The sequence below is a fragment of the Cajanus cajan genome, chromosome 10, assembly GCF_000230855.2.
Source record: "Cajanus cajan strain Asha chromosome 10, NIPB_CcT2T_4, whole genome shotgun sequence".
NCBI classification, from domain to species: domain Eukaryota; kingdom Viridiplantae; phylum Streptophyta; class Magnoliopsida; order Fabales; family Fabaceae; genus Cajanus; species Cajanus cajan.
Window position 1 is genome coordinate 8,468,034 of NC_138526.1, and position 11,494 is coordinate 8,479,527.

The 11,494-nt window shown below is 35.6% G+C and overlaps 1 protein-coding gene across 2 annotated transcripts; it reads left to right on the forward strand.

Moving 5' to 3' along the window:
• Positions 1 to 761: 761 nt before the first annotated feature.
• On the forward strand, positions 762 to 7,154 carry LOC145952607 (uncharacterized). Of its 2 annotated transcripts, none has more exons than XM_083065361.1 (2): positions 762 to 4,114; positions 6,507 to 7,154. In XM_083065361.1, exons 1-2 carry the CDS (start codon positions 2,198 to 2,200, stop codon positions 6,525 to 6,527), a joined length of 1,938 nt encoding a protein of 645 aa, XP_082921487.1. In that variant the 5' UTR covers positions 762 to 2,197; the 3' UTR covers positions 6,528 to 7,154. The 2 variants fall into 2 exon arrangements, with proteins under 2 accessions (XP_082921487.1, XP_082921486.1); XM_083065360.1 differs by lacking the exon at positions 6,507 to 7,154 and adding an exon at positions 6,189 to 6,492.
• Positions 7,155 to 11,494: the final 4,340 nt, after the last annotated feature.

Here is an 11,494-nt window from a genome sequence, read left to right on the forward strand (position 1 = left end):
TCCATTGTTTATTATTGCTCATGTGAGTCATTTGCCACAACTCTAGAAATTAGGCTCTTTTTTTGTTTCAATAACATAACTAATAGCTTGGAATGACTTTCTTCCACTTCTATGATTCATGACTTGTTTTGCTTTATTTATTTTATTTCTTGCACCAATTGCCTGAAATGATACAAATAGAAATATACTTGTGAATTTTAATATTTTGAACAAACTTATTTAGAATTTTATAAATTTAACTGAAACATACCTTAAACATGGGGCTTGAAAAATAATTTACTACGTGTTCCTAGTCTTCTTCACTTACTTCTTTGAGTTTATTCTCCAAAGCTTCCTTATTTGTTTCATATTGTAAAAAGTGATCATAGAGTCTTTTCCTATGACTTCTATATAATCATTTTTCAGTACAAATAATAACTTCTCTATTATGTTATATGATTTCAACATCAAAACTATCCTACAATTATCAAATTGTAGTAAAAATCATTAAATAGTTTACAAATATATTCTACGAGCATAAAAGTTTAAACAATATGAGCAAAAAAAATTACCAAAACTACTGTTGATACTATGATGGACCATGGGCCAAGGGCCTAATCACCAAAGCTATTGCCAGGAGCATACAAGAAGGATTGGCTAGCTTGGAGGTTAGTGGGCTCTCTAAGCCCAAGCTACTCTTCATGTGGACCATCATATCTTGAAGAGATGGTCTAGCTCACTTGTACATAGTAGTTCTTGTATAGGTTCATTTTTGCCTTTGTATTTGTGAGACACTTTATTTATTTCTTGATGAGGACATGGGCAAGGATTTAGGAGCACTCAAAGGACTTGGAGGACCAATGACTAGGGCGAGGACTAAAAAGGCCAAAGATGCTTTGCAACAAGTTACGGCCCTCATTCTTGAAGAAATGCCTAAAGATGAAAACAAGGCCAAGATGGTGAATTGTATCAAGGATTATGAAGCCTAATTACTCTATGGTGTTCTTAGTAATTGTAATTAGTAAATAAAGGCCTAAAACTCTTGTTAAAGTGGCTGCCAACTCTTTTTGGGCTGCACCACTTATTGGGCTAGTTTTTTAAGCAAGTTATTTTTATCAAATAAGGCCCAAAACCTTTGGGATGAGTCAGCCATGAGGCATACCAGAGGGGTGCACGAATTTAGCATGTGTTTTATTTAATGTTTTAGTGGTCATAATTGTTAGGCTTAGTGGAAGTTCAATAATTGCCCACTAAAGTGTTTTTTTATAATATTTTGTCATTAGTGGTCATAATTCAGGCTTAGTGGAGTCCATTATTTGTCCACTAATGTAAGTGAAGGTTGTTGATTGTAAGCTATATAAGCTGCCCATGGGGATGAACAAAATCAGATCAGAATTTGAGTTTTAATTACTGAGAGTAATTCTCTAATTGTTCTTGAGTGATTCAAGAGTTTGGGCATATCAAAGGATAAACCACAATTCTTTGTGTGAAGCCTTTTCCTTGGAAGAGTGATTCTTCCTTCATTCATTTTTTTTACTGTATCCTTTTACCTTCATTTCTAGCATTCTAATTCCAGAAAATTAAGTTCCAGATTTTTAACCCAAAAGATCCTTCTTCATTCCTTGTGCAAATTAGGAATCCTATCATTTGGTATCAGAGCTCCGGTTTTTTTTGGGTCATCCACATCATTTGCTGGAATTTCTTTGGGTAACATCTTTCCTTATTATTTCTCATTACCATTGATATTACCTTAGTGTTCTTTCTTTATTTCTGAACCATTGCAAAAATTAGGCCTGAATAGTATTAAAAAAAAAAATTCGTGAATATATAAAAAAAAAAAAAAAAAAAAGTTGTGGCTGAATGGTTCATGCGTTTAGAACACTTAAGACTCAAAATTTAAGGTAATATTTCGGTTGGGTTGAAGGGTGTTACTAACTTATCTAAAATTCCAGTTTTTGATTCCTAAGTTTCCTTGTTTTCTTTTTGAATTTTAGGTGACTGTTTTGTATTCCTTTCTTTTTTTTTTTAAGCCTACCCTGAACCTTGCTTTTAACACAAAATATCAAATTTGTGGTTTGTTCTTTGTGTTGTCTATTTTTGAATTGCTTTAAAAAAAAAAAAAAAAAAGAGAGTGATCTTTTTACGAGTGTAAACACGTGAGAAGAGTGGTGAGGTCCTATTTTCTTTGTGTTTGTTAGTACTCTTGTTTTTTTTGAAGATGGCAGATGGAGATCATTTGGATGGAACACAAAGACTCTTGTTCGACGCTATTAATGCTCAAATGCAAAGATTATTGAGAGAAAACAATGAGGAGTTGTATGGAAGAATTGAACGATTAGAGAATTATGAACATCATGAAGAAGAAAGGAGAGGAAGAATTGGTGGTGCTCCTAGGCAAAACAGAATTGAAGGTATTAAACTTAATGTTCCTCCATTTAAGGGGAAGAGTGATCCAGAAGCCTATGTGGAATGGGAACTCAAAATAGAACATATTTTCACTTGTAACAATTATGATGAAGAGCAAAAGGTGAAACTTGCAGCAGCTGAGTTCTCAGACTATGCACTTGTGTGGTGGAATAAGTTGAAAAGAGAAAGGTTGAGAAATGAAGAGCCTTTGGTGGAGACTTGGGCTGAAATGAAAAAGCTCATGAGGAAACGTTATGTGCCAGCTAGCTATGCTAGAGATGTGAAATTTAAACTTCAAAAATTGTCACAAGGCACCAAGGGAGTTGAAGAGTATTACAAAGAATTGGACTTGCTCATGATGCAAGCCAATGTTGAAGAAGATCCGGAACTAACCATGGCTCGTTTTATTAATGGTTTGAATAATGATATTCGTGATGTTGTTGAATTGCAGGAATTTGTTGATATAGAAGATTTGCTGCACAAATCCATTCAAGTGGAACAACAACTCAAAAGAAAAAGTGTGACCAAGAAGAGTTCTTCTAATTATAATTCCTTTAGTTGGAAGGACAAAAATAAGAAGGAGGTGACTGCCACTTCAAGCAATCCAGCATCTACTTCTCATGTAAAATCATCCTCTAAGACCTTAGAACAGCCTCAAAAGAAGAGTAAAGGCATAAAATGTTTTAAGTGTCAAGGCATGGGTCATTATGCCTATGAGTGTCCTACCAAAAGGACCATGGTTCTCAAGGAGAATGGGGATTACACTAGCCAATCTGATGTTAGTGAAGAAGAGGAAGGTGACATTGAGGAGGAGGAGGAGGCCCTTGAGGGAGATTTATTGATGATAAGGAGAATGATGGGTAGTCAAATGAGTCCTTTAGAAATAAGCCAAAGGGAGAATATTTTCCACACAAGGTGTTCCATCAATGGAAAGGTTTGCATGGTGATTATTGATGGAGGGAGTTGCGCTAATGTGGCTAGTGCTAGATTAGTGTCAAAGCTAAATTTAGACACTAAACCACATCCTAGACCATATAAACTTCAGTGGCTTAGTGAGGATGGAGAGGTGCAAGTGAGGCAGCAAGTAGAAGTGGAGATTTCCATTGGAAAATACAAAGATAAGGTGCTATGTGATGTAGTTCCAATGGAGGCCAGCCACATACTTTTAGGAAGGCCTTGGCAATTTGACACTAAAGCCGTCCATGATGGCTATTCCAATAAGATTTCTTTTGTGCACCAAAATAAAAAGATTGTCCTCAAGCCTTTGAGTCCTAAAGAGGTGTGTGAGGATCAATTGAGGATGAGAGAAAAGATTTCTTTGGAGAGAAAAGAAAGTGATCTTGAGAAAAAGAGTGAACAAAAATTTAAAAAAAAGAAAAGGAGTGAAACACTTGAGAGAAGAGAGAGTCTTTTGGCAACAAAGAGTGAGGTGAAGAGGTTGTTCCTTGCTAAACAACCCCTTTATCTAATGTATTGCAAAAATCAGATTTTAAACACTAACACTTTTGATGAATTGGAAATACCTTCTAGTGTTAAATCTCTTTTGCAGGAATTTCGTGATGTTTTTCCATCAAGCATACCAAGTGGACTACCACCTTTGAGGGGAATTGAACACCAAATTGATCTCATTCCAGGAGCTTCTTTACCCAATAAGCCAGCTTATAGAAGCAATCCACAAGAAACGCAAGAAATACAAAAGCAAGTGGATGAACTCATGGCCAAAGGATGGGTAAGAAATAGCATGAGTCCTTGTGCTGTTCCAGTAATTTTCGTCCCTAAAAAAGATGGTACATGGAGAATGTGTTCTGATTGTAGGGCTCTAAATAACATCACCATAAAATATAGGCACCCAATTCCTAGACTTGATGATTTGCTTGATGAATTGCATGGTGCAAGTTTTTTCTCTAAAATTGATTTGAAAAGTGGGTATAATCAAATTAGAATTAGAGAGGGTGATGAATGGAAAACTGCTTTTAAAACAAAATATGGTTTGTATGAGTGGTTGGTTATGCCTTTTGGCTTAACTAATGCACCCAGTACTTTCATGAGATTGATGAACCATGTTTTGAGGGAATTTATTGGCAAATTTGTTGTAGTATATTTTGATGATATTCTTGTCTATAGCACTTCTCTTGAATTGCATGTGGAACATTTGAAATCTGTTTTGAATGTGCTTAAGGAAGAACATTTGTTTGCCAATCTTGAAAAATGTGTGTTTTGTACTGATCATGTTGTATTCCTTGGTTTTGTTGTAAGTTCTAAAGGAGTACAAGTAGATGAGGAAAAGGTTAAGGCCATCCAAGAATGGCCCACACCTAAATCCGTGAGTGAAGTGAGAAGTTTCCATGGTTTGGCAAGTTTTTATAGGAGGTTTGTTAAGGACTTTAGCACCTTGGCAGCACCTCTTAATGAAGTAGTAAAGAAACATGTGGGTTTTAAGTGGGGAGAGAAACAAGAGGAAGCCTTTGTTTCTCTTAAGCAAAGGTTAACCAATGCTCCTATTCTTGCTTTACCAAACTTTGCTTAATCTTTTGAAATTGAATGTGATGCTTCCAATGTTGGTATTGGGGCTGTGTTGTTACAAGAAGGCCATCCAATTGCTTATTTTAGTGAAAAATTACGTGGGGCTGCCCTTAACTTTTCCACTTATGATAAGGAATTGTATGCCTTGGTAAGAGCTTTGAAAACATGGCAACACTATCTTTTTCCCAAAGAATTTGTAATACATAGTGATCATGAGTCCCTAAGGTATTTGAAGGGACAAGGCAAGCTTAACAAGAGGCATGCCAAGTGGGTGGAGTTTTTGGAACAATTTCCCTATGTCATAAAACATAAAAGGGGCAAAGGGAACATTGTGGCTGATGCTTTATCAAGGAGACATACATTACTTTCCACTCTTGAAACTAAATTGCTTGGATTTGAATCTTTGAAAGAAATGTATGCTTCTGATGAAACTTTTGGTGAAATATATGCTGCATGTGAGAAATTATCTCAAAATGGGTATTTTAAGCACAATGGGTTTTTATTTAAAGAAAACAAATTGTGTGTGCCTGCATGTTCCATTAGAGAATTGCTTGTTAGTGAATCACATGGTGGTGGTTTGATGGGGCACTTTGGGATTAAAAAGACTTTGGAAATTTTACAAGAACATTTCTTTTGGCCTCATATGAAACGTGATGTGCAAAAATTTTGTGAACATTGTGTTGTGTGCAAAATGGATAAATCTAAATCATTACCGCAAGGATTGTATACTCCTTTGCCAACTCCTGAATATCCTTGGATTGACATATCTATGGACTTTGTGTTAGGACTGCCTAGAACAAAGAATGGCAAAGATTCTATTTTTGTGGTTGTTGACAGGTTCTCAAAAATGGCACATTTCATACCTTGCAAAAAGGTAGATGATGCGTGTCATGTGGCTGATTTGTTTTTCAAAGAAGTTGTGAGACTTCATGGTGTGCCAAGGAGTATTGTAAGTGATAGGGATGCTAAATTCCTTAGTCATTTTTGGAGGACTTTGTGGGGAAAGATAGGTACTAAATTATTATTTTCAACAACTTGTCACCCACAAACTGATGGACAAACTGAGGTAGTCAATAGAACTTTGGGAACCTTGCTTAGGACTGTTTTAAAAAAAAATATTAAGTATTGGGAAGCAAGTTTGCCTCATGTTGAATTTGCATATAATAGGGCTGTCCATAGCACCACAAATTGTTCACCTTTTGAGGTTGTGTATGGTTTTAACCCATTGACTCCTCTTGATTTATTGCCTATGCCTAACATTTCTGTTTTTAAACATAAAGAAGGGCAGGCCAAAGCAGACTATGTGAAGAAGTTACACGAACGTGTGAAGGCTCAAATTGAGAAGAAAAATGAGAGCTACGCAAAACATGCTAACAAAGGGCGAAAGAAAGTTGTGTTTCAACCTGGTGATTGGGTTTGGGTACACATGAGAAAGGAAAGATTTCCGGAACAAAGGAAATCAAAGCTTTTGCCAAGAGGGGATGGTCCATTTCAAGTACTTGAAAGAATAAATGACAATGCTTACAAGATTGAATTGCCCGGTGAGTACAATGTTAGTTCCACTTTTAATGTTTCTGATTTATCTCTCTTCGATGTAGAAGATGGAGACTTTGATTTGAGGACAAATTCTTCTCAAGAGGGAGGGAATGATGAGGACATGGGCAAGGATTTAGGAGCACTCAAAGGACTTGGAGGACCAATGACTAGGGCGAGGACTAAAAAGGCCAAAGATGCTTTGCAACAAGTTACGGCCCTCATTCTTGAAGAAATGCCTAAAGATGAAAACAAGGCCAAGATGGTGAATTGTATCAAGGATTATGAAGCCTAATTACTCTATGGTGTTCTTAGTAATTGTAATTAGTAAATAAAGGCCTAAAACTCTTGTTAAAGTGGCTGCCAACTCTTTTTGGGCTGCACCACTTATTGGGCTAGTTTTTTAAGCAAGTTATTTTTATCAAATAAGGCCCAAAACCTTTGGGATGAGTCAGCCATGAGGCATACCAGAGGGGTGCACGAATTTAGCATGTGTTTTATTTAATGTTTTAGTGGTCATAATTGTTAGGCTTAGTGGAAGTTCAATAATTGCCCACTAAAGTGTTTTTTTATAATATTTTGTCATTAGTGGTCATAATTCAGGCTTAGTGGAGTCCATTATTTGTCCACTAATGTAAGTGAAGGTTGTTGATTGTAAGCTATATAAGCTGCCCATGGGGATGAACAAAATCAGATCAGAATTTGAGTTTTAATTACTGAGAGTAATTCTCTAATTGTTCTTGAGTGATTCAAGAGTTTGGGCATATCAAAGGATAAACCACAATTCTTTGTGTGAAGCCTTTTCCTTGGAAGAGTGATTCTTCCTTCATTCATTTTTTTTACTGTATCCTTTTACCTTCATTTCTAGCATTCTAATTCCAGAAAATTAAGTTCCAGATTTTTAACCCAAAAGATCCTTCTTCATTCCTTGTGCAAATTAGGAATCCTATCATTTCTTTATAGGATAATCCTTTGTGTATTTAGGGTATGCTACTTGGAGACTTTTGCTCTATTTGACCTTGTATTAAGGGTCATTCATTTTTACATTTTCAGTAGTAGAAGTGGGGTGACAAATAATAAGGTGTGTAGGTGCAACTAGTAATTGAGCCAGAGTTGGGCTTAGGCCAAATTTTATATTTTAGGCTTGTTTTGCTCCATATTTTCCAAGGAATTGATTTAGCTAGGCCTCACCATCATTTGGTGAACCTAACTAAACCAATTCCAAGTTCTTGGTCGAGTTTCTTAGCTTGCCTTACACACTTGGGAAGCTTGTGCTACAAGCTTCTAACTTAGCTTGCTTCCCAAGCTTCTAAGTTAGAAGCTTGCTCCACAAGCCTCCTAAACCATGGTGGTCGGTCAAGTTAAGCTAACTATGGTTCTCTTGAACCATAGTTAGCTTAGCTTGCTCCACAAATTTCCCTACTTTATATAAACCTTTCCCTAACCTTTGTAACACCCTGATTTTCATACCTTATATTAATAATATTTTAGAAATTATTTTAGTATGTTAATATATTTATTTTGGGATTTTTGGTACTATTTAAGTATTCATATGAGTACTATTTTATTATAAAACATGATTTGTAATTATTATTTTGATATTTAATGTAATTATTTTATAGTTTTGATATTATTTAAATAATTATATGAGCACTATTTTATTTATGAGACGTGATTTATAATTATTATTTTGATTAGTGATATATAGGTAACTTTTATGAAATATATTTTATTAATAATTATGCTTATGTTATTTGATTAAAAGAAAGAGGTATGTTTTAATTATATTAGGTTATTATTTATTTGATAAGAAGGGAAGGAGGAATGTGAAGGTCTTTTGATATTTATTATTAATATTTATTTTATTAATTAAGAAAAAAGGGGTTAAAAGAGGTTATTAGAGGCTACCAAGTCATTTTCACATATTCACTTCTTCCTGATTCATTTTCTTTCTATGCTTCTGAAGACCAAGGAGAACCTGAAGAAGAGAATCAACCTGATTCTTCTTGTGCTTCATCTTCTGTTCATCAAGGTAAGGGGGAGTGAGAAACCTCACTCGGGGGTGTGAGAATAATTGTTGGGTAGCAGGATTGAATCCCAATCCCTTGCCTGATGCATGCTTTAGGAATAGGCATGTTAGTCAAATAGCCTCGTATAACTTAAGAGGGGGGTAAATTAAGTTTTCCAAGTTTTTCTTCTATAAAATTTTTCTGAATTTCTTTCTTATAAATTCAATTCCTTAGAAAAATTGTATGCAAAGATTAATGATGTAGAACTACTCAAACACAATTAAATAACAAGTAATTAAAAGTGTAGGGAAAGAAGAATTACAAACTCGTTTTATACTGGTTCGACTAATCCTACCTACATCCAGTCCTCAAGTCTCCAACTTGAGATTTCCACTATTCTTGTAACTCTTACAAGACTTGAATCCTCCAACACCTTGGAACTCCCTTTCCTTGTGTTGAGATTCAAAAACCAACAAGGAGAAAAACCTTTTCTCCTTTATAGGTCAACTGATCAAGTGGGTATTACAAAATGACTCTCTTTGAAGAGTAGATATTACACTTTCTAAGATCTTGATAAACTCTTTAGATATTTTTGCAAATGACTTTGGCCAAGTAGTTTTTGTAAATTGGTTTTCACAATGGAGTTCGTAACCTTCTTCTGAAAAATTATAAGTATTTATAGATAATTATTTCTTAGGTTGTGTTTTTCATGAAGAGTTGTAAATCTTTATAATTTTTCAGAAAAGATACTCTGGTAATCGATTACAAGACTTGGTAATCGATTACAACGGTTTTAAGTTCAAAAAATTTGAAACATTGTATCTTTTCAATTCAAATTTTTGAAGTTCTCTCTTCTGGTAATCAATTACAAGGTCTGGTAATCGATTACCAGAGCAAGATTTTACATTTGAACCTTGAACAAAGAAGATTTCTTTCTCTGATAATCGATTACATGAACTGGTAATCGATTACCAGACAGATATTACTAAATTAGCTTATGAAAACTTAAGATATATAAAACTTCTATTTTCTAGTTTAAAATATTTTTGTTTAATCTTTTTGAATACTTTTTTTGCTTTCTTTTCAAATAAACTTATTCTTATATTCAAAAAGATTAAATTTAGGTTTTCTTGAAATCCTTATTTTCATGGCCAAGTGAACTTTAGCAATTTCTAAAAGTTCATTTTACGTACTAAGCTAAGTAGTCAAGACTTATCTAGTTATTAGTTGAGATCTTGCTTCTTGATCAACTTGCTTTAACTTGACCTTTATTTTCTTTAATGCCTTGGCATCATCAAAACTTTGTGCGTATTTTCTTCCACAAGGTAAATTATAAAAGTTTTCTGTTTTAATATCTATGTTTTTTTTTGTTGGGTTTCTGGTTGGATGTGATGCGTGAATATGTGTTTAATTTCAAAAATAGATAAGTTTTGATATGAATTAGAGTGCTATGTGGGTCCCTGTGGGAAATCCTATGACGAACAATTAGGGATATATCTGTTGATGAGAATTGAGGTATTTTATGTAAAATTGAGTATGGATTTATGTTCTAGGTGTTATTTGGAGGATTTTTACAGATTGATTTATATGATTAAATGTTTGTTGTGAAAATCGTCTAATTGCGAAGTGTAGGTTTGCACTAAGGGCGCCGGGCGCAGTTCTTTGCATCGGGCACAAATTAATAGTTTCCTAGAAAATTGATTCGGGCTCAAGAAAATTGAGCCGAGCTTAGGAAAGTTGTGTCGGGCGCAAGAAAGTTGCGCTGGGTGCAAGAAAGCCACGCCGAGCGCGTGTGAAGCTACGCCGAGCAGGATTCTTCGCTTTAGGCGTGACATTAAATTTGCCAGGCACGTTCAGGGCGCACCAGGCATGATGCTCCGCTTTTGGTGCGACACTTAATGCGTCGGGCGCGAGTTGGGGTGCGCCGGGTGTGATCCCTATGATGTTTTACATGTTTTGTCTTATGTGATGGTGCAAATTGTGTAGGAATTGCCTTATTACTGTGTTAACGTAAGTGATGTGTTTTATGAGCATGATAAGGACGAGAATCTCCAAATGATGATCTTATGAGTATGACTATGAGAAATGTGAAATGTGAACAAGTGACATGAGACATGATGTGAATTTCGTGCTATTATGAATACTATGAGTATGAGAATGTGAAACGTGATGAAATGAGATAAGCCATGAAATTCCATGACTGGTAAAGTGATGAATCCATGAAGTGTGAATGTCTGTGACATGCATCATGTGCATCTATGTGATGGGTACGATATGGAGTACATCATTAGGGAAGGCCCTCCTTGTGTAACAGCTTGGGGGAGTCCTAGGGGATAGTGCAGTTTGGATGTCTCGATTCTTCCTGTTTGTGAGCATTGTCGCCACCGGCCCTAACGGGCCTCGGCGGTCGCGAAGACGGTCGAGCTCGCTTTTATTTTAGTTTTGAAAATGTATTGGATTATTAGAACGACTTGTTCTCAAACTGAGACCTTGTCGATCTTATCCAATTTATTTATTAAATGTCTCACCAATCCATGTTAATCCCAAGCGGGACCCTCCATGGATTAGCGGTTTTCGTAAAAGGAGGGTTCTTTGGAGTCGCCACCAATGTTTTACTCAAAACATTGGAAAAAGGGATAAGGCAATTGATTTTATAAATCAACTTTGGCCATTACAACCAGAGTTGGGTAAGGGAGTCGGTTACGCGTGGGGAAGGTGTTAGCACCCCACAGCGCCCCTTTCGGGTTCCCTATGACAGATTATTTCTAAAATAACAGTGTAAAATTACTAAATTACCCCTATTTATTCTAAGCAATTATAAATTAACTATCTACATGATGACAGTTTAAATATGCACACAGAAAGCAGTAAAAGGAAGGACTTTAAGAAGAAACCTTTGAAGCGTGCTTTTATATATTTCGTAAAACTGGGAAGCTTTTTGGCGTTCCCTCGCTCTACAAGCCCGCTCGCTCCCTCCTATAAAATTTCGACTACGGAAATCCGGAGGATTTCCCTTCGACTAGGTTCGATCCTCAAGCAAAATG